This window comes from Carassius carassius, chromosome 34, assembly GCF_963082965.1.
Source record: "Carassius carassius chromosome 34, fCarCar2.1, whole genome shotgun sequence".
NCBI classification, from domain to species: domain Eukaryota; kingdom Metazoa; phylum Chordata; class Actinopteri; order Cypriniformes; family Cyprinidae; genus Carassius; species Carassius carassius.
In genome coordinates, this window is record NC_081788.1 from 6,237,597 (window position 1) to 6,264,629 (window position 27,033).

General features: G+C 37.4%; 2 protein-coding genes and 1 long non-coding RNA gene across 5 annotated transcripts in view; 1 reads left to right on the plus strand and 2 right to left on the minus strand.

Moving 5' to 3' along the window:
• The window catches only part of LOC132115380 (long-chain-fatty-acid--CoA ligase 1-like), a 30,063-nt gene extending 12,778 nt beyond the window's left edge, over positions 1–17,285 (plus strand). Inside the window, exons 2-21 of the mRNA XM_059523829.1 lie at positions 2,193–2,419; positions 3,968–4,082; positions 4,773–4,837; positions 4,942–5,043; positions 5,687–5,786; positions 5,894–6,072; positions 6,658–6,690; positions 7,374–7,425; positions 7,603–7,676; positions 8,069–8,146; positions 9,058–9,192; positions 9,261–9,395; positions 9,559–9,654; positions 13,158–13,230; positions 13,387–13,475; positions 13,687–13,803; positions 14,226–14,369; positions 14,482–14,583; positions 15,234–15,305; positions 16,646–17,285. Of these exons, the coding sequence (XP_059379812.1) occupies positions 2,195–2,419; positions 3,968–4,082; positions 4,773–4,837; positions 4,942–5,043; positions 5,687–5,786; positions 5,894–6,072; positions 6,658–6,690; positions 7,374–7,425; positions 7,603–7,676; positions 8,069–8,146; positions 9,058–9,192; positions 9,261–9,395; positions 9,559–9,654; positions 13,158–13,230; positions 13,387–13,475; positions 13,687–13,803; positions 14,226–14,369; positions 14,482–14,583; positions 15,234–15,305; positions 16,646–16,786 (2,127 nt within the window). The 5' untranslated portion in view covers positions 2,193–2,194 and the 3' untranslated portion in view covers positions 16,787–17,285. The remainder of the gene's footprint in view (positions 1–2,192; positions 2,420–3,967; positions 4,083–4,772; positions 4,838–4,941; positions 5,044–5,686; positions 5,787–5,893; positions 6,073–6,657; positions 6,691–7,373; positions 7,426–7,602; positions 7,677–8,068; positions 8,147–9,057; positions 9,193–9,260; positions 9,396–9,558; positions 9,655–13,157; positions 13,231–13,386; positions 13,476–13,686; positions 13,804–14,225; positions 14,370–14,481; positions 14,584–15,233; positions 15,306–16,645) is intronic.
• On the minus strand, positions 11,215–11,689 carry LOC132115087 (uncharacterized). Its single transcript, XR_009425409.1, has 3 exons — positions 11,518–11,689; positions 11,387–11,464; positions 11,215–11,340 (listed from the first exon to the last, which is right to left on the minus strand). It is a non-coding gene; the product is annotated as an uncharacterized LOC132115087 (long non-coding RNA).
• Positions 17,286–18,159: 874 nt separating the features above from the next.
• LOC132115381 (bridging integrator 3) overlaps positions 18,160–27,033 on the minus strand; it is a 51,796-nt gene continuing 42,922 nt past the window's right edge. For all 3 annotated transcript variants that reach the window (XM_059523830.1, XM_059523831.1, XM_059523832.1), the window contains one exon: positions 18,160–18,524. In XM_059523830.1, coding sequence (XP_059379813.1) covers positions 18,378–18,524 — 147 coding nt within the window. In that variant the 3' untranslated portion in view covers positions 18,160–18,377. The remainder of the gene's footprint in view (positions 18,525–27,033) is intronic.

Below are 27,033 nucleotides of genomic sequence, written 5' to 3' on the forward strand. Positions count from 1 at the left end.
ATACTAAGGTTAAAGTATTTGCAGAAGTAGTCCCACACTTTGCTGCTACAGCATTCACCTTTTTCAGCCATCTGTAGGCAGAAAGAGAGACAGAGAAAGAATAAGCATGTGTATTAATAATATCACCATGTATCATTACTCATGTCATCATTAGAATTATAATAATAATAAACTGGGATCTCCTACATAGGCAAAAATGAGAAATATATATATTTTTATTTGTCAAGCAATAGGTATTACCTACTTATATTTAACAATATTATTTCAACATTTTCCTGTTATGTCTGTAAAGCTGCTTTGAAACAATATGTAAAAAAAAAAAAAAAGCGCTTGTTCAGCTCACATTTATTTACATGTCCCCTCTGGTTTAATCATTTCTGACGCACCTACTGTAGTTACTGTAACTACACTATATTTGCTCTCACAGACACATTCACAACAGACCCGTATATCTTCTCCTCTTCTCTTTGTGCAGTCTGAATCAAAACATCGTCTTGCCTACTATTACTGGAAGATTACGGAATCAATTCGAAGTTGAATGGTTAACGTTAGTGTCATGAACACACCGCTGTCAATTTTGAGAAGAACCACCTTAAAACAAGTTAATAGCAAGCATTTAAGGGGCCTGCTAAAAAGGAAGCTATATTAGCGTTAGAGTAACGTAACCAGCCTGAATTCACCAAATTGTTCTCTGGACCTGAGGGTAGCCTCTTCTTCCTTGCTTCTCTCTTAATTCTCATCAGCAGGACTAGCGCTATCGCTCGCTTCTTACAACGGGACAGATACATGTTTGCTGCTGACCGAAAGGAGGAGGAACAGACTATGAAAGAGCTCCCGCTAAACGTTTTTAAAACTCCGCCTATGCCATAGCGCAGCGCAAATCGCGTTGTATCTGAAGGGCAACGCTGAGCCCAGCGGCAAGCGCCGTGCATACCGCGTCCTGTGTGAAAGGCCCAATTACGCGGTCATTATGTGGGAAACACACCGCAATAGAATAAGAATAAGTTAAACGCTAACGTTATAGTTTGACCTCCTATTAACGTTCGCGCTCTTCCACTGATAAACATGGTATTAGCTTTGTGGCTAATCTAATATAGCAATGCATTAGCGGCTGTAAGTGATGTTACAGAATATTTAGAAGTGATAATGATAGGACCGTTAGCTAGAACTACCACACAGTTTTTATACACAGGGTATGAACTAAATCTACAATCATTTCACATGACGAACGACAGACTCACCGTCAAAACAGTAAGTTACATCTCCGTGGCTAATCGCTTTCTTCTGTAGTGGACTTCTGGCGCTGTTGTTAACTCTGGAGCTGCAGAGCTCCCTCTGGTGGGCACACTATGCAACACTCATAATATGAGTGAAGCATGAGACTCTGTTTCTCATGTTTCATAGGCAGTTATAAATGGCGATGCCGATTTAAATGCAATTAGCTTATATCGGCCGATAATATCGGTCGGGCTCTAATCAGTATGTTTGAAAGTATATTTTTTTGATTATTGGTGATTACATAGGCGCTCAATCTCTCGCGCACCTGCGTGGTTTAAAACACCAAACAGTTATGCTATGACAAGAACAAAGAGTATCTCTATTGCTCCACTCATGCACGATAATATCAAGTACTGTCTATCTCACGGGCTGACGATATGAGAATTTGAAAAATGACCATATCGCCCAACACTAGTGTGTGTCTATATATATATATATATATATATATATATATATATATATATATATATATATATATATATATATATATATATATATAGGTAACACTTTACAATAAAGTTCTATTTTAGAAATATATTTCATGCATATGTATATTTAATGTATATGCATATGTATACTGTATGTGTATATATAGTTCACCTGACTTTCTTCTGTGGAATATAAAATCCTATATTTTGAAATATGAAATGTCAGCAGTCTCTAAAGCTGTTTGTTTACCAACATTTCAAAATATCTTATTTTGTGTTCTGTATAACCTGTAATATATATAAAATATTTGTGAACCACAGATTTATCAGATTAGGTGTTATCAAAGCAAGCTTTTAGGTTGGGCTACTTTTAGATTTACTAAAGTATTTTGATGCTGTGGATGTGTAACTGCTCTCATCCAGAACTGTGAAGTATTTGACTCTTATGCTGATATTAATGGCAGTGAATCCATGTCTCTTTTACAGCTATGCAGTTTCAGGATTGGTTACGTTCCCTGCGTTTCAGCGGAGGAGACAGCAAATCTGAGATGGACAATCTGAAGACGCTCCTTCCATCTCTGCCCTCGTCCTTCTCTCTGTCCTCTATCATAGGCTTAGGAGCGCTAGCCTCTCTCACAACCTATTGGCTGATGACCAGACCTCGACCAATCCAGCCTCCATGTGACCTGCAAGCCCAGTCCATACCTGTGCAGGTAATGATCGCTAACTAAAACTAATATCTATCTAATAAAATACTCATATTAAGTGAAAAATATTTAAAGGTGCTGTGTAATTTGGCCCTGTTAAAGCATAAAATACTATAATATGTTCCAGATATTTAGGAAACATAGTTCACATAGATGCTAGTTGGTGGAAAACACAGACCTGGAAACCAGCAAATGAACTGGGTCAGAGATCACAGATTTTACCAAAAGCTTTTACCACAGTGTGTGGATTGGGCAAGGCTTAAAGGGCGGAACGAAAGTCTCAAAATTCAAATGAATCCAATAAAATCGACTCCGAAGAGACATGGATGAATGCACGCGCGTCGCCTGATCCACAAATACACATTTTAATCCCTACATGCACAAATTATGATCATTTAATACAAACTATAACATTTGTATTATTATTTGTTAGTAGTTGGTGTGTGTGGGACATGAAATGCTGAAAATGAAGTTTCAGAATCCAAATGAACCGAACAAGATCGACTCGAACTAGACGTCAATTAATGCTCTAATTTCATCCTATATGGGACTCTTCCTTTAAGTTTGATCAACACATAAACATAGTAGTTAAGTCAGGCTTTTTTCATCTGAATCTTCTGTCTAGAGTAAAGCCGTTTCTGTCCCCCAATGATCTTGAAAGAGTCACAAATGCTTTCGTTTGATCTCGATTGTATGTTTGTTTTTAAATCTCTTAATGATCTTGCACCCTCGTACCTGTCTGAACTTTAAAATCTGAACACATCAGTCGGGTGCCTGTTAAATCGAAGTCTTATTCTTAATTATGTTTTATTTATTTAGTTATTTAGTTAATTAGTAATTTAGTCATTTTTTTGTATCATAGTTTTATATTCTGTAAAGCACTGTGGTCAACTTCTGTTGTGTTTATTTGTGCTTATATAAATGAAATGAAATAAATACAGTATGTGAAACCTTATTCGGGAATGGTCTATCGAACATGACTCCTTAATTAATAAATGATGAAATAAATAATAAGTCGAGCTTGCTTTGCTGATTTAGCTGGTTTAAAGTGGTCTTCCTAGTCAAGTTGCTCTTTCAGACTGTTTAGCTGAAAAAATGTCTAAAAACTACTCTACTAACATTACGGTCTAATCAAACTTCAGTACCAACTTAGACCAGATGTTATTTATTTCTTAATTTTTTCAGCTGAGAAGTAAGAAATCGTAAAGGAACACTGTTTTTTTTCTTTTTAAAAAAAATAGGCTTATTTTCCAACTCCACTAGAGTTAAACCGTTGAGTTTGACCGTTTTCGAATCCAGTCAGGCGATCTCTGGGTCTGGTGGTAGCAATTTTATCTTAGCTTAGCATAGATCATTGAATCTGAGTAGACTGTTAGTATTCTATATTTTTCCTATTTAAAACTTGACTCTTCTGTAGGTAGATCGCGTACTAAGACCAATGGAAAATTCTTTGTTTTATTTACTTTTTTTTTTCTTCTTCACAGTGAAGGAGCTTTGCATATCACTTTGAATGTCTGGTAATATAACTCGTACTAATGTCTGTGTGCGTTACAGGGAGATCAGAGCTGTAGACGCTCAGCTTTACTGAAGGATGACCGTCTACTAGAGTTTTACTTTGAGGACACAAAGACAGTGTACGACATGTTCCAGAGAGGACTGCAGATAGCAGGTCTGTGTGATTTCTCTCTGAACAACTTGAAAACCGTTTGTATAAATATACAGAAAAAACATTTCGCATGACTGTCTCGTTCACTGATCCTAGATGAATTCTGTGTCCGACTCGGTTTTTCTTTCTTTTCATTTACTGCAGTGCTCTGCATGGCTTTTTCAGATCAATAATGCTTTCATCACATGGGGCTTCCCTCAGTGGATGGATTGTACAATAGTTTCTTGGTCAATTGCTGAGTTTGAGTATTTTTTTTTCTTGGATTTATCAAACATAGAAAGCATTTGTGATGAGAAAAATAAAGAAGTTTTAGAACAACAGATATACAGCAAGTAAGAAGTCATTTACAATCAGCTTTATATTAAGTTGTCTTTATTCATATAGCACTTTATAGAAAACACACACTGTTTCAAACTAATAAACAGAAAAATGACAGAATCAGTGAAGCAAACTTCATCAAATATGAGGCAAATCTGCTGTACAGCAGCTCTAACAAGACAAGAGTGTCATTATTCAGCTCCGAGACAACAGAAAGTCATTAATAAACTCAGACAAGATGACCAGGATGTAAAGCACATTGAACAGCATGTCAGTCAGTTATACAGTTCAGAAGCCAGTAATCATTATAAACATGTATTTGACCATATTGTTTAATGACAGACAGTCATGAACAGTATTACTTGTGTTGTGCAGGTAATGGCCCGTGTCTCGGCTTCAGGAAACCCGGAGAGCCCTATCAGTGGATCTCTTACACTGAGGTGAGAGCAATGCATGTTACAACACATTTACTACTGTATAATAATCATGTAATAACCCAGCAGAAGTACTCTGAGTGTTTTTCTTGGTAATGTGTTTGTTACAGGTTGCAGAAAGGGCACAGGTGTTGGGATCAGGATTGTTGGCGAAGGGTTGCAAACCAAACCCACAGCAGTTTGTGGGCATCTTCGCACAAAACAGACCAGAGGTATATCATACACAGACTCATTTCTAATTTCCTGGGCTTTTTGTGAGCACGAATTCATCAGTGTTCAAAAGACAAAATAATGCTCAAGGTTTGTTTTTATACTTACAGGTTTTTGACTCTAATAAAGCATAAAAATTCCATAATATTTATGCAGATATTTAAGAACCATGATAAGTTAACATGCTTGTTTATCTGAAAAACAATGCTACTGTCAGTAGTTCTCCTCTGAAAGCGTGCGTTCCAGCCGGAATGTCTACCTTTTGTTTTGGTTTGTGAGTCCCGCCCACTGCCAGTTTACCCAATTGTATTTCAGCACCCCGGGTTGCCATGTGCTGGAAAACACAGCAAATTTCTTTTCATTTCATTCATCATCAAATGTGCTCATTCCTGTTGGTGTCGTCAGTCTGAATATTGTTGATCCTATTGAAAATTCACGGTCTAGGCAACACTGCAGATAGTCAAATTAAAATTAAATGAAAAAGCAAAATAGTTAAATCACTGAATGCCTGTGAGCAAAGTCACATTCACCAGATGAGCAACTTCCAGTGAGATGAATGGGAATGCTAATGGATTTCTCCAGGTATATAAAACTGAACGTTTCTAATATGTTGCTGTTTTGTTTGTCTCCCCCTGCTGGCTGCAGTGGGTCATTGCAGAGCTGGCCTGCTACACATTCTCCATGGTTCTGGTGCCTCTGTACGATACACTTGGATTAGAGGCCATGGTTCACATCCTTTACCTGGGTGAGTAACGATAATGCCTCAGAACGAAGCTGTGATGTTAGAATTTCGATTTGAATCTTAATAGCACTGTTTGAGATTCATCTTTCTTGTCTCGGATCTCTCTCCAGCGGAGATCTCTATGGTGGTGTGTGATAAGGAGGATAAGGCAGAATCTCTGTTGAAGATTAAGGAGGAGGGAGTGACTCCCGCTCTCTCCTGTCTGGTGCTCTTTAACCCCTTCAGCGCCGCCCTGCTGGAGAGAGGAAGGAAGTGCGGTGTGGAGATACTACAGCTCTCACAGATAATGGTCAGGAGTAATATTAATGCAACTCCAATGACACAAATCATCTTCTTCTTTCGGCTTCTCATGATTAGGGGTCACCGCTGCGGATCATCCATCTCCATTTTTCTCTGTCCTCTGCGTCTCTCCTATGAAACTCCTATGACACAATATTAAATTAAATTTAATATCTTGTCATTTTCTACAATTTACTTGGATGACCCTTTTCCATTCTCTCTCTGACCCTTACAGTTAAACAAGTTTTTAGGACCATTATATGCAAATGATGTTAATAAATAAATGATTGTAATTGATTATCTTCTGTGCACCAATGTTGTTCACACTGGAATTAATCAGAATGGACCAAATTGCTAAATACTTATTAGCTATTGGATGGTAAACATGGATGCCATTTTTAAGACTCAAATGAGCGAGAAAAATCCTGTTTTTTTTCATAATGTATTGCCTTCACTGGTCATAAAGACATGACCACACTGGGAAAAAAAAGGTGTAGGATTTACTTTGAATCTATTTTTACAATATACATTTCACAGTTAACAATTACAGTAACTCTGTGGTCGATCTAAATCTGTGTATTTTTATGCATTGCAGGATCTGGGAAGAGAAAATTTAAAGCCTCCTGTGGTAAGAGCTCCTTGTTTCTTTTTTCCTCATAATAACTTTCAGAATAGCTTTATCATTTATCATGCTATCAAGTAAAAAGACAGTGTTAATGAATTTATTATGGTCTAACTAGATGTAACGGATCATTGACACACATTTTTGCGCTAAGAATGTGATATGAAAGTGCATTTTTTTAACATGAATACTGCACTTTTAGATGCAAAAACCCTTCAAAAGACGTAATTTGCAAGCATAACTGTCAAATACATGCATTTAATGCATGTTTTTATAAAAACAATGGGATGGCAGTGCAGTGAGAAAAAAAAAAACATTTTGTGTGATCGGACATGCTGTACAAATAGAAGTACATAATATCGCCTGTAGCAAATCTAGACAGGTGGTGCTGGGGGAGGTGGAGGGTGTCTGATGAACGTGAGAGGGTGATGCAGAGCAGGCGTACTGTGAACGCTGAACCAGACTGTTCAAATGTTGAGCAAGCAAGCTCATCGACTTGCTAGCAGATTAAATCATCATATCAAAGACCATGCCATCTGAGTTTACTGAACTTATGGTCGTTCCTGCACCTCACGGCTACTTAATGCATATTAATTAGATTGCGTATTGATTATATTGATATTTTACTTTGTAGAGATGTAGTTGTTGGATAATTAATGTATGTTTGTTCATGTTTGCATTGGCTTCAGCCTCCTAAACCTCAGGATCTGGCTGTGGTGTGTTTCACCAGTGGGACCACAGGTAACGTTAGTGTCGGATTGATCTGACCAGCCATTTTTAATTCGTTATAATATATAACCAAACTAATTTGATGTTGTGTTAGGGAGACCTGTGAAATTAGGATCCTTTGATACCATATCATGACCACAATAGATAAATATTTGGGTTTAGATTCTTTTTATTTTTTATTTCATGTAGGGAAACCTAAAGGAGCCATGATCACTCACGGCAACATCGCCTCCAACACCTCCTCTGTCATCAAGATCCTCGAGGTCAGTTCAGACTGTTTTCTGCTTCCTGTGTGTCTGCTTTCTTTTCTTTCTCATCCTCATTTCCCTTCATCTCTCCATTGCTTTCATCTTATCGTCTGTCCTGTTCCTCTTCCTTCTGTTGCTTCTTTAATAGAGACCTTGTGTTTCCCGTGAAATCTTTCTCTTTGAAGTCCTGTTTATGAAACTCTTTGTTCTTTTTATCTTGTGTTGTGTGTTAAAATGGTGAAATGGGCTTCATGCTTTTTTCTTAAACATGCACTGCTTCTTAAAACAACCACTACTGATATTTTGCTTGAAAGTGAAATGCCAGATGAAAACCTGATCAGCTTGCCATTTTAAACTATTTGTTATATTTTAAAGCATTTGTTATATTTCATATTCACACTCGCCAGGGCTACTTTGTGATTCGTCAAGAGGATGTGTCCATCTCCTATCTGCCACTTGCGCACATGTTTGAGCGTATGATCCAGGTAACTCATTCAGACTCCGAGCTTACCATTATTAATAGAATTATTAGCATAATATTATTATTCCATCTGAAAAGATTTCACTTGGCTTCATCTGAAAAGTCATGGTGGAAGTAGGTTTTTTAAATGTTCTGATGGTGTGAAGTAAAGTTAATGACATTGTTCAGAAGTTAAGAGTAAATCAAATCAAGTAGGTTTTACAGCATAGCCTATTAATTCTTAATAATGTATATGTCTACATAAAGATTTTAAACATTTACAGTATTATATAATTACATTAATTTAGCATGAATGAACTTGAATAGTATATTTATATACATTTAAAGGCTGCATTTATTTAATGCAAACTACATAGTCATATTGTAAAATATTATTACAGTTTAAAGGAGCCATTTCCTGCTTGAATATATTTTAAAATGTAGGAATATAGATATATTTTGTAGCATTGTAAATGTCTTTGCTGTCATTTTGTTGATCAATTCAATAAAATCTAATATTTATTTTTATTTAAAAATCTTACTTACCCGCACATTTTTAATGGTAGTGTATCACAAAAATACTGCTTCCAATATTGATAATAAGAAATCAGCACGTAGGGATGATTTCTGAAGGATCATGTGACACTGAAGACCTGATTTGAATAATTTTTCACAATGTTATTGTTTTGACAGTTTTTATTGTAGAGCAAATAAATGCAGCTTAAGAAGTGACTTCTTTCAGAAACATTAAAAATCATAATTATTCCTTTAATTATTGATAATTATTGCACAATTATTGACCTTTGACCCACAGTGTGTAAAATAACATTAACCAATATTATTAGATGTTATATAACGATACCTAATGCGTAAATGAATGTTAATGAACTTTATTGCATACTGACTGAATTCAATCCAGACTCCTCTCTTCTTCAGGTCTCGATGTTCTGTCACGGAGCAAGGGTTGGTTTTTACCAGGGTGACATTTCTTTGCTGATGGATGACCTAAAGACCCTAAAGCCCACCTTCTTCCCCGTGGTCCCTCGATTACTCAACCGCATCTATGATAAAGTGAGTGCTACATGACAGTGTTGGACACACATGGAGAATAATGAGTGTTAACCCGCTCTGTGTGTTAGATTCTGGGCTCGGTGACGTCTCCGCTGAGGAGAGCTCTTCTTCATTACGCTGTGAAGATGAAACAGGCCGAGCTGAGCAGTGGAGTCGTGAGGAACAACAGTCTGTGGGACCGGCTGATCTTCAATAAGATACAGGCACGTCTCTTTCACATTAACATCAAGCTGCAGCTCTTCAACGATTTGATGGAAACTGCCCACTTGTGTTATATTTGTGACTTGATGTGATGTGTGTGTGCCAAGCAAAATAAAGTCAGTTGTTCCTTCATTCATCTCTCTCTCTCTTTCTTTCTTCCTGTAGGCCAGTCTGGGTGGAAACCTGCGCTTCATCCTCACAGCATCCGCTCCGATCTCTCCGACTGTCCTGTCTTTCCTCAGGGCCACCCTCGGCTGTCTGGTGAGTCCTCGAGTAATAACTCTTCAACATCAGATTGAAGTACTCAAAGGCTTTTTTATTCACATGCAAATGCTTTTTCATGTCGGTTAAGCAAGGCTTCCCATCAGCTCTGACACCACATCGATTTGGATGCAATGTTGTTACTATTAACTAAAACAAAACCCATTGAACTATGAAAACTAATTTCATCAAAGCTGAAATTAAATAATGCAAATATTAGATGCAAAACAGAAATTTGAAGTCTTTTATAAAGAAAGTCTGAAAGTTGCTTTGGTCAACTGACTGAAACAAAATAAGAATTGACAACAATGACTAAAACTGAAATAAAATAAAGCTAAACAGAAATATTGGTTACGCTTTACAAATAAGGTCCTATAAGTCAATGCTAATGTGATAAAATCAGTTAACAGTGAGCAAATAATATGTACTATTTATTAATTCATCTTTGTTGACATTAGTTAATAAAAATGCAACCGTTCAATGGAAATTTATATAAACTCAGGTCCATTAAATATTAACAGATACATCCTTTGATTTTAATAATCCATTAGTAAATGATGAAATGAACACACAAACCAAGTTTAATAAATGCTATAGAATTATTTTCATTATTAATTCATGTTAACTAATGTTAACCAATGCTAAAAATTTAAATCTAATTGAAAATGTTACTGAGAAATGAAAAAAGCACATAAAAGTATTAAAGCTAAACTACAACTAAAATGAAACTGAATTTTATATATATATATATATATAGATATATATATATAATACACAGTCATGCCCAAAAATATGGACAGCCTTGGTAAATATGATCAAAGAAGGGTGTGAAAATTCATCTGCATTTTTAATCCTTTTGATCTTTTTTTTTTTTTAAATCACAAAAATCTTACCTTTCATTGGATAATAAGAATTTAAAATGGGGGGAAATATCATTATGAAATAAATGTTTTTCTCTAATACACATTGGCCATAATTAACCCTTTGAATCAATACTTTTTGAAACCTCCATTTGCCAGTTTAACAGGTCTAAATGTTCTCCTATAATGCCTGATGAGGTTAGAGAACACCTGATGAGAGATCAGAGACCATTCCTTCATCCAGAATCACTCCAGAACCTTCAGATTCCCAGCTCCATGTTGGTGCTTCTCCTCTTCAGTTCACTCCTCTCATTTTCTGTAGGGTTCAGGTCAAAGGACTGGAATGGCTATAGCAGAAACTTGGTTTTGAGCTTAGTGACCCATTTCTGTGTTGTTTTTGAGGTTTGTGTTTGAATTATTGTACAGTTGGAAGATCCAAACATGGTCCATTATAAGATTTCTAACAGAGTCAGTCACTTACTGATTTTTTATCTGTTGGTATTTGATCGAATCCATGATGCCATGTGTCTAAACAAGATGTCCAGAACCTCCAGCAGAAATATAGGCCCACAACATCAAAAAAATACAGCAGTATATTTAATTGTACACATGGGGCGGTATTCTTGGATCTCAAGAAAGCCTTTGATACGGTGAACCACTCTGTTCTACTTAATAAGCTTCCACTATTTAAATTTTCTCGTGACACTGTTAGCTGGTTTGAATCCTACCTGCATGATTGTACAAAATCTGTACTAATTAACAACTGCAATTCTGAGTCGCTTAGGATAACCACCGGGGTTCCTCAGGGCTCAATATTAGGACCACTCTTACACAAAAAATAGACCAGACACAGAAACTGGTGTGAACGACACCTTATTTAGCCTTTATATCAATGACTTCCTAATGTTTGCTCTGAAGTAGAATGTTTAATGTATGCGGATGACACCGTTCTATTTGTTAATGGTTGCTCTAATGACATTGTTGCCGATAAACTTACTAAAACAATAACTCGTGTTACATCCTGGCTGCAGGAGAACTGCCTGCAACTAAATATTTCGAAAACTGTAGGTATGTTCTTCAGTAAAACCAATAGAGCTTCATTTAATCCTGACATAATAGTTGCTGGAGAAAAATTATGAATCATAGATCAATACAAATATCTTGGCTAAGTAATAGATTCAGATCTCTCCTTTTAAAGCCCATATTGAAAAATTATGTAAAATAATCAAGTTTAATCTTGCACATTTCCGCTCAATTCGAAATGACATGTCAACCGAAGCTGCACAAATTTTTTTACATTCCATGATTTTCAGCCACCTCAACTACTTCTTTACAAGTTGGTCTCAAGCAAGTCAGAGCGCAAAAAGACCTTTAGAAACATTATATAAACAAGCCATTAAAATCAAGGACAAAAATCCAAGGCACTATCATCACTGTGCAATTTTACAAAAACACAGCCTTTTAAACTGGAACAGTCTTCATAAGTTTTTAAATTTGAATCTCCTCTGGCTGAGTTCATCAGCCAAAGAAACAGCTCTGAGCGTGTTACTCGAGGCTCTGCCAGAGGGGACTGTGTCATCCCTCTGCGCAGGAGCGTTTTCAGCCGCTCGGCCTGGTCAGCGAGGGGCGCTACTGAATGGAATTTTATACCTGAGGAGGTTAGACCGCTCAACACTTACAAGGTCTTTACAAAAAATGTGAAAATTTGGCTCATTAACAATTATGTCTGCCAACATTAAAAGCCGAGCCTATTGAGCTGTATTATATATTTGATATACGTACTATAGCCTTTTTGAAAATGTGTTTTTTGTGTGTCTTATTATTGTAACAGGTATTATGTACCTTAAGTTATTTTACAGTGTCATTTATATTGTAGTTATATTGTAGTCAATTTGCCATAGACTTGTAAATGTATTTTCTTGTTCGTATTTTAATGCTTTTTTTTTACATCTTGGCCAGGGGACTACAGATGAAAAATAGCCTTTCGGCTAATTCTGGCTTTTTTTCTAACCATGTTTGTTCATGTGTTTTATGAAATTGCACTGTCCCCTAATAAATAAACCATTAAATCAAATAAAAAATTAGGACGATATAGACACACGTCCTCTTCCAGGCAGTTTCATAACATTTTCTGTTGATTGGAAATTCTTAATTATTGATGCACATCAGAAATATATCCATTGTTTTTTTTTCATGGTGGTGGATGATTAAGGGAATTTGGGCTTTGTTTTCCCCCCATTTATATTTATGTGAAACAGGAAGCAATGACTGGATAATTTAATGTTTATAATCACGCTGGAGTGCTCAAAATTGTGAATATGAATAGGAATATACTTCAGAGATATTTTACTCATAAGAATTTCTAGGGGTGTCCTTAATTGTGGCCAATGTGTATTTGAGAAAAACATTTCCCCCATTTTAAATTCTTCCTATCCAATGAAAGTTTAGATTTTTGTGAATATTTTTGTTTTTTTTTTTAATAAAAGATCAAAAGGATTAAGAATGCAGATGAATTTTCACAGCCTTCTTTGATCATATTTACCAAGGGTGTCCATATTTTTGGGCATGACTGTGTGTATAAATATATATATATTCAGCAGTATTGGTCATGATACTGACAGGCTTTGTTTAATCTGGTTTCAGATTTTTGAGGGTTATGGGCAGACGGAGTGCACTGCTGGATGTACCTTCTCTATGCCTGGTGACTGGAGTGCAGGTTTGTGTTCATCCGTCTTTATAGGCCTGCTTTAGTTCTGAATGGTGTACTACCTAACGTATGATGCATGGAGACCCAGATGACCTGCTACATCAGCCGAAATGTGCATTGCTTGAACAACAGAAAGCCAAATACTCCCGGTCGGGTGTGTTTCAGGTCACGTCGGAGCTCCTTTACCCTGTGCTGTGGTGAAGTTAACAGACATCCCTGACATGAACTACTATGCCAAGAATGGAGAAGGAGAGGTCAGTATCTGGATGACGGTGGGAAGTGAACCCACCAACCAAACATGGGCACATTTTCTGCAGTTAGGGGGAATTTTGGGACTTATCTACCAACAATTGTAGAAAGTGACCCATAACATTGGCCTTACACACTATGTTAGGGTCTCTGGGAACACTTTTGACAAATCGTTGAGCTAAAATGAACAAACTTCTCTGTCATTATACGTGCCAGATCTGCATCCGGGGTCACAGCGTCTTCCGAGGGTATCTGAAGGATGAGGAGAGGACAGGAGAGGCTCTGGACGCGGACGGCTGGCTTCACACTGGAGACGTGGGACAGTGGCTGCCGGTGAGACCCTCAGCTGCTTCAAATCACTTTAAATCATTGCATACTATTTGTATGCAGCATAAATTTATCCTTTAAAAGTTGAATTCACCCAGAAATGTAAATTCTGTTCCCTTGAGTTGTTCCAAAAATGTATGTGTTGTCTCTTCTGGTGAGCACAAAAGCTGATATTTTGAAGAATGTCAGTAACCAAACCAAAAGCCATTTACTTCAATAGTGTGGAAAAAAACTACTGTGGAAGTCAATGGGAACCAGCAACTGTTTGGTTACCATCATTCTTTAAAATATCTTATTGTGTCTCCAGCAGAAGAAAGAAACTCATACAGCTTTGGAACAACTAAAGGATGACAGAATTTTCATTTTTGATCCATTTATCTCTAAATGTAAATCTCTTGTGAACGTTGGCCGTCTCTCTGGTCTTTCAGAACGGGACTCTGCGCATTGTAGACAGGAAGAAGCACATCTTTAAGCTGTCCCAGGGCGAGTACATCGCTCCGGAGAAGATCGAGAACGTCTACACTCGCTGTGTTGCTGTTCTGCAGGTCTTTGTGCACGGAGATAGTCTACAAGTAAGTGTACACACTTTTAAGTGCAGCAGTTTTGAGCATCGAGTGTAAACGCTGTCCTTCTGTTTTCAGTTCTGTGAAACTGACTGCAGTCCGTGTGTTTCTCTGTCTTTAGTCTCATCTGATAGGAGTTGTAGTTCCAGACCCGGAGGTGTTTGTCGACTGGGCCAAAGAAAGAGGCATCGTTGGATCATACGAAGAGCTTTGTCTAAATCCTGTGAGCTTTAATGCCACACACAATACACACACACATTTAGCTCTCTCAATGTATCATTACATGACTTGCTCACCAATGGATCCTCTACAGTCAATGGGTGCCATCAGAATGAGAATCCAAACATCCAGAAGTAATCCACACCCCTTGAGTCAGTGGCTTGGGAAGCCAAACAAATCCATCATTAAGATGTCTTTTAACTTCATTTTTGCTTCCATAATAAAGTCTCAGGAGAGGAATATGCAGTTCTAATCAAATATGTTGGTGGATTCTGGTTTATTATTTATTTTTTTTTTAACTGAAGAAAGAGTTATTATGGATTATGGACTCATATTTTGGCTAGAAGCAACACCCTGATGGATGTGTTTCTTACAAACATGCAGCTTTTGGCTTCCCAAGCCATGCACTGGAGATATGTAGATACTTGTGGATTATTGTGATGTTTTTATCAGATGTTTGGACTCTCATTCTGACGGCACCCATTCACTGCAGAGCATCCATTGGTGAGCAAGTAATGTAATGCTACATTTCTCCAAATCTGTTCTGATGAGGTTAAGTACATTTTCAAGCAGATTTTCTTTTTTTGGGGGTGAACCTTTCCTAAACTATTCAAACTCATGCTCATGCACACATTAAAATGTCATTCCTGGCAGGATGTGAAGAAAGCTGTGCTGGAGGACATGACTGCAGTGGGGAAGGAGGCAGGTCTCAAGTCATTTGAGCAGGTAGAAGAGCATTCTGGGTCATTTACCGCTTAACTGAAAGCGTGTCAATCAACACATGTGAAGAATGATTCATATTTAATTGTTTTTAAAGATGTATAGTATGGAAATACATTTACAAAAGAAGCTAAGCGGGCCAGATCTTAGCGGGGTTGAGCAGCTTGCAGTTTTGTTAAAGCACTTGCTTAAAATATTCAAATATGCATTATTGCTGTTGTGAAGTCGAGGTTAGGCTACTTTTGAAAACGGATTCATTTTTTGAAATGCCTTTATAAAGTAATTTCTGTGTGTGGAGCTGGTTTCAGGGTCTGCCAATTTTTGTTTGATCTCAAAGTTGCTTGATCATTTTTGTGAAGAAGAAAAAAAAAAGCAAATAATATTAGTAATAGTACAAGTTTTATTTTACACCAGAGTTTCTTAAAACGACTTTTAAATGATTTAAAATAAGACAAAACATGGATTCATATAAGATAAGGTAATGAAAAATCAATATATTTCCTATTTTAATTTACCCTCTCCACTGTTTGTTTCCTTTGAAGAAGTTTCCCTTTTCCAGTCTTGGGAAACCTGAAGATATAAATGTTTTTTTTCTAAAAATTCCAAGCTCTATAAAATTGTATTGGGTAGAAATGGAGTAAAAAAAACGGTTTAAATTTCTTCCTTTTAAAGGACTAGTAAAAAAAAAAAAATAAATAGAATTTCTCTCATTTACTCACCCTCATGTCATACCAAACCTGTAAGACTTTTGCTCGTCTTCGAAACACAAATGAAGAGATTTTCAATGAAACCGGAGAGATTTCTGTATCTACATTGCTAGTTCATTCCACCAAAACTTGGACACTTCAAAAAATTCTTGAAGAGATTATGAAAGAAATCCATATGAATCAAATGGCCAGGTTTTCTGAAGAGACATGATTGTTTCATATGATTGACCGATCTATTTACGACTTTCTTTTTACATATAAACTCTGATGAACGCATATGTAGATTGCATCAAATATTTAAAATGTAAGCTCAACCGTACTTGTTTGACACCAGAACAAATTAGTTATTTTTTAAAACACATTTGAGCTTCGCATGAGTTCTTCTTTGTGCATTAAGCAAGCATTTTTGAGCTTAAAAATACTTTAAAAATCACTTAATCCTTATCCAGTAAATAATAGAACCTTGATACGAATGAAAGATTACAACCATGACGAAAGTCATGGAGTCTTTGGATATTGTAAAGAATTGAAGGCATTGGAGTCAAATGTTAAGAAGCACACCGAAATATATATAAAGCTGGATTTTGTTGTGTGTTCATGAATATCCACTGCTTCAGCTGCTTTCTCTCTCTTTCTCAGGTGAAGGACTTGTATTTGCACCCTGAAATGTTTAGCGTGTCCAACGGCCTCCTCACGCCGACCCTGAAGAGCAGGCGCGTGGATCTGCGGCGAGTCTTCAGCGAGCAGATCGCACAGATGTACAGTAAATCATCCGTATAGACCTCACACGCTCTCCACATGATCACATTATCCAGTGACTTTCTCCAAAACATTTCAGCTAACTTAACAAGACTTGCTAATAAGCCAGATGCTACTGACAAACTGTGCTCTGTAATTTATGAAGACTGAAGACGCCACATCTTTGCTTCTCATGTAGTGATCTAGATTGTTTGAACTGAGGTCATTTAGGCCTGACAGATACACTCCGACCTTAATACATAGTTCAGGAACATTCGGTTGCATCTTCAAAGATTTGGGAACCGATGAACTTCTCACAATGAATAGCTTTTCAGTCAGTTTCATAGATATGTAAGTGAGTCTGAAGTTGCACCTCTGAAGAAGAATCTGCTTCCTTTCATTCATCCAGATGAAATGTCTGTTCGACAGTCTGTAAATGAGTGTTTTCAACTGTAAATGTTTGACTAATTGCAGCTGATAGAGATGTACTGTATTTTACTTCATTTTATTGACAGGAGAATAAAGACAATGCCTTATTACAGATGTTCCTTTTTATACAGCTCTAACGGACACGGTCTGTGGTCCAGAGTCTTAGAGAAAATGTTTTAGATTATTTCAGAAGCAAAGCGAGAATGTACTGTAAAAACATTGCGTAAAGCTTACATTAAGTTGCTTGGTAGACTTACACTGAATTCAGGTTAACATCAAACTCCATGACCACAGTGAGCATCATAACCTACTGTGAAGGCACATCAATAATCCAACTGAAATAACGGTCAAACTCAACCAATAATCTGTTTATACAATCAAGGCTCTTCCAGTTTCAAAACACTTCACTAAATAGTGATTGTCAGTAATTGATGCACATGACATGGAGATGAAAATGGGTGGCTTAAAAAAAACATCCATTGTGTAATATGGCTGTAAGACTATTGGTAAATAAACCGGTCTTTCCTTCATTACAAAATACAGAGAACATAAACCGGTCAGATACAAAAAAGAAAGAAAACTGTTTCACTGTCAGTAGAGGGAGGCAGAGTATCAGTTAAATGCATGTAGACCATCACAGTTTCTCCATGTGGATTCATTCGAAGGCTAACATGATTTCTGTTAACTGACAATCACACTGTAACATTTTTCAAAGATATCATCAAAAATTCTCAGCACTATTGCAGCGTTACACTATTTTCTGAAGCTACTTTTAAAAAGCTGAAGAACATCCAATTTTAGTGTTTGAACTAGTGACAACAAAAATGTTCATCATGGATAGAAAACAGTTTTAGCATATAATAACTTATTTTGGCCTGGTGAATGGGAAAGCATGTAAATGATCTGTTAGAGCTTCAATCGTTGGTCAGTTTTAGTGACTTATGACAAAAAATCCTCACAGGAACAGAAAAATTAAATGCAAAGAATACGTAATTAACTCTAGCTAAGAAACTATATTTCATGCTTGTATGAGAATCTGTACACGTTTAAAACGTTTTACAGTATCATTAGTGTTTTGTGATGGCTTGATCTGTCAAAGATATACAAAACAAGACTTCTACATTATCAACAAAAAAAGAGAAATAAATTAAAGGACTTCATTAAAACATCAGAGTATGACGTGGGTAACAGGATGTCTTCGGTCTCAGTCGTCGGCCACGATGGACAGCGCGCGCAACTCGTTTAGTTTGGCCTCGTTCTCTTGCTTTCTCTGTTCATCTGTCAGACCTCCCTGATCAATCTGATCTGTCAGGTCAGTGAAGATATTGTGCATCTCTGTAAAATAGACCACCTGACAGGAAACAAAGGGAAAGAAAGGTCCAACATATCCAGCATTAAAATTGAAAAAACTATATATATTTTTTAAACTGGAAACAGGAGTTTTTCACCTTTCTAATTAGTGTTCAGAAAACGTTAAATTGCAATCAAGTGAGACTTGCTCCATTTCTTTGTCACTTTATACCACAACACAAAGCTACATACTGAATTAATGTGCATTATCTTCATGCAGTCACAGGGAATGATGAGGGAAAAAAAGTAGTTTTAGCAGTGCAATATACTCTTAATCTCATAATTTAGCTAAATTAATGTTATTTTCTGGAAATCTTCATCTCATAAAAAGTGTACAAACAGTTAAAATTGACAAACAGCTGCATCTGATACCACCTAGTATCTAACATGATTCATAATGGACACGCCCCTAAAAGTCAAAGCCACACCCTTGTATTGAGTTGGAAACTCAATAAAACTCTCAAGTTTCCCATTGACAATTAGGACACTGTGATGGTCTGCATCATGTGAATAAGATGATTCTGACTGGACACAGCCCGGACCAACCGAAAATAGAAAACGACGGCATATCTGATAATCTGTATATGAAAATCACTTTATGCTAAATAAAGAACTTGACTTTTTCCAAACAAGGGATATTCTTGACTCCTGCTCATACAGGAAAACCAAACTCATCCTATGGTACGGCACAGAGATAACACTCGAGGGTCTGTGGGTAGCAGGTGACCCTGATCTTCTGCGATCTGTGTGTGTGTGTGTGTGTGTGTGTGTGTGAGCGAGTGTCGGCTGAAAGCTTTCTTGACACGTCCCGCCCCTGCTCTTCCCCCGGCCCCTGAGTCAGGGGTCCCGCGAGAGATGCTTTGATGATTAATAGCCTTTAATCACATTACAAGACTCCAGGAGGAGTGGGCCGCCATTGAAAGTTCTGGGAAATACAGCTGCTCGGCTCGCAAACCTACACACAGCACAATTAGTCAAGCTGCTTACTGTACGTGTGTGCTCACAAACAAATCCACATCTACTATGGCCTTAATATTCATCAAACATTCACAAGACAATACAAGTGGAGTTACTCTGCGCAATGCCATGATGCTAGGGTGTTGCTACAATATGTTGTTGCCAAGGTGTTCAAAGTGGTTTTTAGCATGTGGTTCTAAATGGTTGCTAGGGGCTTTTTTATTGGCCCACCTCCAAGTAACCTAATTTTTATATTTTTTTAAAGGGACAATTCACTAAAAATGTAATTCCTGACATAATTTACTCACCCTTATGTTCATCCAAACCTGTATGAAACTCAAAAGAAAATTTTGACATACATATATATGTATATATATATATATATATATATATATATATTCTGAAAAGAAGAAGCCATAAAAGCAAAGTCTGAGTGGGAAAAGATTTGTCTTTTACATGGGGCCATCAAACTGAAAAGCCATTTCCTCTTTGATCTTGTTGGCTAAAGATACGCAGCAGATTTTCGATTGATGAATGCAGCTCAACTCCATTGTTCACACAGGAGCCATTAAGTTCAGACACCCACGGATTGCAAAGACACTTTTTAGGGTTTTTGTAGGGCAGATGTATAAATGTGGCACCAAACACTGTGATGGAGCACATCTCTTTTGAATAGATTGCGTAAACTGCCTCTGGGATTGCTCGAAATGACTTCAAACTCTAATCAAAGACTCCATGCTGGCCGTCAGTGGCACTCTGTGATCTATGAGAGGCCAGTTCCTGCCCAGTGCTGAATGGAAGCGGATACTGGTCTGTCCTGTTTATGGTGGTCTCACCACATGAAGAGCAGAGAGGGGATCTGTTTGCCATGCAGCACGTGGGGCTGGAAGGAAAACTAGTTCAGAGGAAAATTCGCCTTGGACCTGTCAGCGATCAATCAAAACAACCAATGAATGATGCCGCCACACACAAGCTAAAACGCAGGTATGGCACCGTATTTATGTCTCTGTTTCAGGCAGCACACCCACAGACCGTTCATGAGCCGTGCGATACATGTTGCACAGACCAGAGCTTTATTAAAATGGCAAGCTCTAATTTGATTGGTTGGATTCAGACAGCTTTAAGGAGTTAAGGTCTGTAGAAACTACAATTCAAGGATATAAGGTTGTGTGGTTGGAGCCATCATACGTTCCAGTATTTTAAGGCCGTTAGAAGCAGGGAAATGTGCAATCCTCAAAGAACTGCCGAATCCTGATTCAGAGTTAAGTCCATTAAACAATCTGTACTTATTACTTTCAGATGGAAGTATATTCAGACCGCAAAGTCAACACACATTTCCAATCATTCCTTTGCTGCTGTCTGTTTAACTATTTGTGGAGACAGCTGCGCCAGGATTTGAATGAGATAGCATTGTGGTTTCGTCGATTTTAGATTTATCGGCCTTTAAAAATCACACACAGAAAAAACAAAATCAAACTGTGGTCTTTCTTGAACAAATCATCAAGACAGACCCTTCCTGTTTAAGCGGGTGATTCTTGACCAGAAAAAGCTTCAAAGGGAATTAGTATTTATGCTTCTGTCACACACACACTAATATATTCTAAACAAATGCCTAATTAACTAATTAAACATATACACACACAAATTGTAACACAATGTGTAACACACCATCTACAGTGTAAGCCACAGGCAACCAAAAACTGAGTCTGTCTAACCATTTTGCATTACGTCACCTCAGTATACTCCATAACCACGGACCTTGTGAGCTGTAAACACAAGGCTACCTAATAAGACTCAATAAGTGGAAGCAAAATTTGGAAAAAAAAAATTTTTGGAATGGAAATCCATTTGGAACAATTACTGAATTTGTAAAACTGTCCATTCATCCATTCTTTACATCACTTGTCCTCTTTAGGGTTCTATGGATGTGGAAGCCTGCCGGCCAAGGCAGGGAAAAAAAATCCCTGGATGGATGGCCAATCCATTGCATGGCTAAAGGTTAAAGCTAAAGTATACTTTCCTTATTCACATTCCACTGCAGCTTGAGGACATTAAGCGTGATGGAATTTTCATCATCACTACAGTCTGTGGATTCCCAGGACAACACCATGTGTGAGTAATTTGGGTGCCCAAAAACAAAAGGTCTAATAGGTAGTTTCAATGCACTGAATGAGTCCATCAGTGCTCATGGTCAATAGAGAATACTTTGGATATGTAGCGTAACATGGAAACTGAAGTATTGCCAGGCATATTCATATACATATTCAAACTTACTGACAATTTATTGTTTCCAATTCACCTGACCTGCAAGTCTTTGGATTACATGGGAAAGTGAAGGAAGCTGGGACATTGTAGTTGTGAGGTCACAGCGCTACCCACTGAGGCACAGTGCTCCTTGCAAAAATCTTGATTTTGTAAAATTACCCATGTGATGTCAGTATCCCAACATTCAATGGACCTGCTGGATTGGGTGTTAAGCTATTCTTTAGCATGCTGCCACAAGAACTGATGAATTTGATCTCTGGAACACAGAGCATTTCTTGAGAACCCTGCATTCTCTTCATTCCAAGAAGCCCTGTCTAGCTCAGGGGTTTCCAACCCTGCTCCTGAAGAACTACCTTCCTGCAGGCTTCAGTTCCAACCCAGCTGCTTCAAACTTGCCTGTAATTTTCAAGTAATCTTGAACACTTTGATTAGCTGGTTTAAAAGTATTTGATTAGGGTTGGAAGTAAACTCTCCATAATGGTATCCTTCAAGGAGCAGAAATGGCTACTCCTGGTCCAGTAGTTTCTGCATGCCAGAATGTGTCGTATTTAAATGCCCAATAGGGTGACAATGTAGTTATCTGCAACATTCACTTTGAGTACATCACCATGGAGAGTCAGCATTGGCTAAATGTATCCAGAGAAGCTCTAGTGTTACTGGACCTTAGTGCTGCCTTTGATACTATTGACCGCAAGATTCTCTTGGATCGGCTCAAAAATTATGTTGGAATTACTGGGATTAAATTGGCATGGTTCAATTCGTACTTCGCTGACCATTATCAATTTGTAGCAGTTAACAAAGAGGTATAATATCGATCACAAGTTTTGTATGGAGAACTGCAAGGCTCAGTACTAGGACCGCCATTGATTTTCACCCTGTACTGAAGATGAGGTTTTTGAATATCATATTTTGTATTTGTCCAAAGAGTTCCTACTCATACAAGTCAAGACTTAAAGAACTCAATGCAGTGACTTCTGGGAAACAGTCTGCGGGTGTAAATTTGGCTCATTCCCTGGCCATCCAGGATGTACGTGCATGTATCTCTCTTTAGGCCAAATTTCTATTTGTCTTCATCCTCTGAAATATAAGGCTCTGTGTTTGTGTGCGAATTACTCAGCAGGATGAGGGACTCTCAGCATGACTGAATGTTCAGTGAGTCAAACCGTGTCTACTCCAGGACTACTGGAAACACAAACAGAAACTGTCTGATCTGACGTCCATCTGATAAAGAGGGAGGTAGTGTCTCCAGAGTGCACCTATAGTAATAAGGCCTGCGGTCTCAGGAGTCCACCTACACCCTCTATCTGACAGAGAGACACCCTCCTCTACCTCATCACAGAGAGCTGCTGTTGGTGACTGTGTCTTGGAGTACGTGGGTGTTGGAGGTATGGCACTCTGGGTTACAGAAAGTGCTTGATGAATGAGACTCTGTCATCTGCTAGACCTCTCTCTCGCTTTCTCTCTGCTGCCCATCTGTTAGCCGAAAGCTCAAGGAAAGACTGCATTTCAGGCCTGATCTATGATCAGCTTTTAACATTCATGTGTTAATTTATTTATAACCTTTTTTTTCCACAAAGCACCCACATCTTGTTTTCAATAGAGTAAATGACAAAAGCGTAACATAACAAAGTGTTGCTACACAAAAACGATCATAAAAGACTGTTGTTTCCGTAAAGATCGCAATGGTTTTAACTAAAGGAAGCTTGATGTTGTTCCATCCATGACATTTATAAGCTGAATTCAATTGGTGTTTATTAGTCCATACTAGTAGACCAGAAGACAAAATCAGCCTTGTTATCAAATAGACAGTTCAAGTTTTGGATTCTGATTGGTCAATACAGTGCTCTTGTCTTGCTAAAATACATATAAGTGATGTACAGTCAGATTGTCACCAACACAAAAATAACTGACTGGGACATAAGCCACTTTTTCCTCACAGTGATACCATTGAAGAAACACTTTTGGTTTCTCAAATAACCCTTCAGTGAACAGTTCCTAAACAAACCGTTTTTTTTTTTCTAAGTGTGAATAACATTTCATAATCTAAAGAACCTTATTCCACTGTAAAGAACATTTTGTGAAGAGGAAGGGTTCCATGAATGTTCTTGATGGAACCATGCCAGGAAAACATCTTAATTTTTAAGACTAGGGATGAAATTAAGATGTGACACAGACAGTTTATAATTAAGTAAATGTATAAACCAAAATGGAGCAAAGAAAATATGAACATGTCATTTAAACTTTACAAAGAGTACAATTTGGGTAAATCGGAAAACACCAGTCAAAAACATTTCAGATGTAAAATCTCATTTTGAACACAATTCTTCTATTCATAGATCATTTAAATAATAATTAAATGTAGTTGTTTTCTTATAATAAAATTTGTAATAATAATAATAGCATCAATAATATCATTTTCAGATTACAGTACTGAGAAGTGAGAGGGACAAAATCTTCATGAAATATCTTCATTATCAAGCCAGGAATGGAGTGTCTCTTCAAAAAAAAAAGAAAAAAAAAAAAAACACAGACGCTACTTAAATGTTGTTAAAGTATCAAAATTACTACATTCATTAGATTCTAGTGTTTAGCTCTCTCACACACACATTCTCCTTAAAATAACACTCAGTCTGAGCTGTGGCGGTTAATCACATTAAATAGAGGGAAAGTGTGTAGAGTGAGACTGTGTTAACGCAGCATAAAGGAATGTTTCTCTGTGTGTGTGTGTGTGTGTGTGTGTGTGTGTGTTACTCAGGGTTAATCACATTAGATCTGGGTGGAGAGAGCGTAAGCTTTCAAATTTACTACTCTGTGTGTTATAGGGTGTTTGTTCAACTTGATTTTTATTGATTTTTGATCTTTGGCTTTTGATTCCTATTAAAAACAAACAAAAAATTTTTTTAAATCTTTTGTTAAATGAATATTATAAAACATTTTACCATGACAACGTTATTTTCCTTTTAAACAGTCTTGTACATTTGTCAAACTCTGAAAAAAGCATGAAAATATTTAATTGTATGCATTTAAGATATATAAAATGCTATCAAAAAAAAAAACGTAGGAAGACAAGAGGTCATATTTTAAACTATTTTACAGAGTTCAACTCCAACTTTTTGCCTGCTTATAGAAGGTGAATTAAGAAAATGTACCAGTCGTAATTATTTTATTACAGCCACAACACTGCATTTTGTATTATTATTTTGTCCCAATGTACATCATTTGCACTGTACACTTGATCAGCATCATATATTGTACCATCATATGTTGTAGAAAGAGACATTGTTATTGTTGTTCTCCTACTTCATTCTTGAGCTTCTACTGTCATTCTATATTTTCTACTTTATTTCTGCTTTTGACATGGTTCACCACCAGATCCTCCTGTCAACCCTACTGCCAAAGGGCATCTCAGGATCCGCACTCCAGTGGTTTGAGTCTTCCCAATCAGATAGGTCCTTCAAAGTATCTTGGAGAGGTGAGGTGTCCAAGTCACAAAATCTAACTACTGGGGTACCTCAGGGCTCAGTTCTTGGACCACTTCTCTTCTCTGTCTACATGGCATCATTAGGTTCTGTCATTCAGAAACATGGCTTTTCATACCACTGCTATGCTGATGACACTCAACTCTACCTCTCATTCCATCCTGATGATCCGACGGTAGCTATTCACATCTCAGCTTGTCTAACAGACATTTCTTACTGGATAAAGGACCATCACCTTCAACTCAACCTTGCCAAGACAGAGCTGCTTGTGGTTCCAGCAAACCATTTCATCACAATTTCACCATCAATTTGGGCACATCAACCATAACTGCTTCAAAAACAGACAGAAACCTTGGAGTTATGATTGATGATCAGCTAACTTTCTCAGACCACATTGCTAAAACTTTCTGGTCCTGCAGATTTGCTTTATTAAACATTAAGAAGATTAACAACATTAAGAAGGTCCTTTCTTTCGGAACAAGCTGCACAACTCCTTGTTCAAGCTCTTGTTCTGTCCAGGCTGGACTATTGCAATGCTCTCTTGGCAGGTCTTCCAGCCAGTTCTATCAAACCTTTACAATTAATCCAGAACGCGGCAGCAAGATTAATTTTTAATGAGCCGAAAAGAATACACGTCACACCTCTGTTTATCAGTTTGAACAGGCTACCAATAGCTGCTCGCATAAAATTCAAGGCATTTATGCTTGCATACAAAACCACCACTGGCTCTGAAAGTGAAAGTGAAAGTGACGTGACATTCAGCCAAGTATGGTGACCCATACTCAGAATTTGTGCTCTGCATTTAACCCATCCGAAGTGCACACACACAGAGCAGTGAACACACACACACACTGTGAACACACACCCGGAGCAGTGGGCAGCCATTTATGCTGCGGCGCCCGGGGAGCAGTTGGGGGTTCGATGCTTTGCTCAAGGGCACCAAAGTCGTGGTATTGAATGTGGAGAGAGAACTGTACATGCACTCCCCCCACCCACAATTCCTGCCGGCCCAGGACTCGAGCTCACAACCTTTCGATTGGGAGTCCGACTCTCTAACCATTAGGCTACGACTTCCCCTCTGAACGTCGCTTGATTGTGCCGCAAAGTCACTTCTACGGACTTTTACATTAAATGTTCCCTCCTGGTGGAATGACCTCCCCAACTCAGTCCGAGCAGCTGAGTCCTTAGCCATCTTCAAGAATCTGCTTAAAACCCATCTCTTCCATCTTTATTTTACCCTCTAACTTTAGCTCTCACTATTCTAATTCAATTCTTAAAAAACAACAACTACCTTTCTAATCTTTTTGTATTGTATTTTCTTTCATTTACTATACAATTATGAAAAAAGACCTCTAACAATAGCTTGCTCTATTCTTTTTCTATTCTATCAGTTTTCTTTTTATTTATTATATTATATTTATATTTATATTATATTTAAAAGCCCTTGCTACGTGTACTGCGTTTAAGCTAACTGAGACTTGTTATAGCACTTCTATATCATTGCAATTTTGTTCTTTTTGATTGCTTCCATTGTCCTCATTTGTAAGTCGCTTTAGATAAAAGCATTTGCTAATTGACAATGTAAATGTACTTGTGTCATAAAAAATAAATGTAAGTGCACTTAAAATAGGAAGACTCAATACAGTTTAAAATTATTCCATCTCTGGCTGATTTTACTACCGTGTCTCATATATATATATATATATATACACATATATATATATACATACATATACATATACATACATACATACATATATATATATATATATATATGCACTTTTTTTTTTTTGTTAGTTTTTTTGCTTT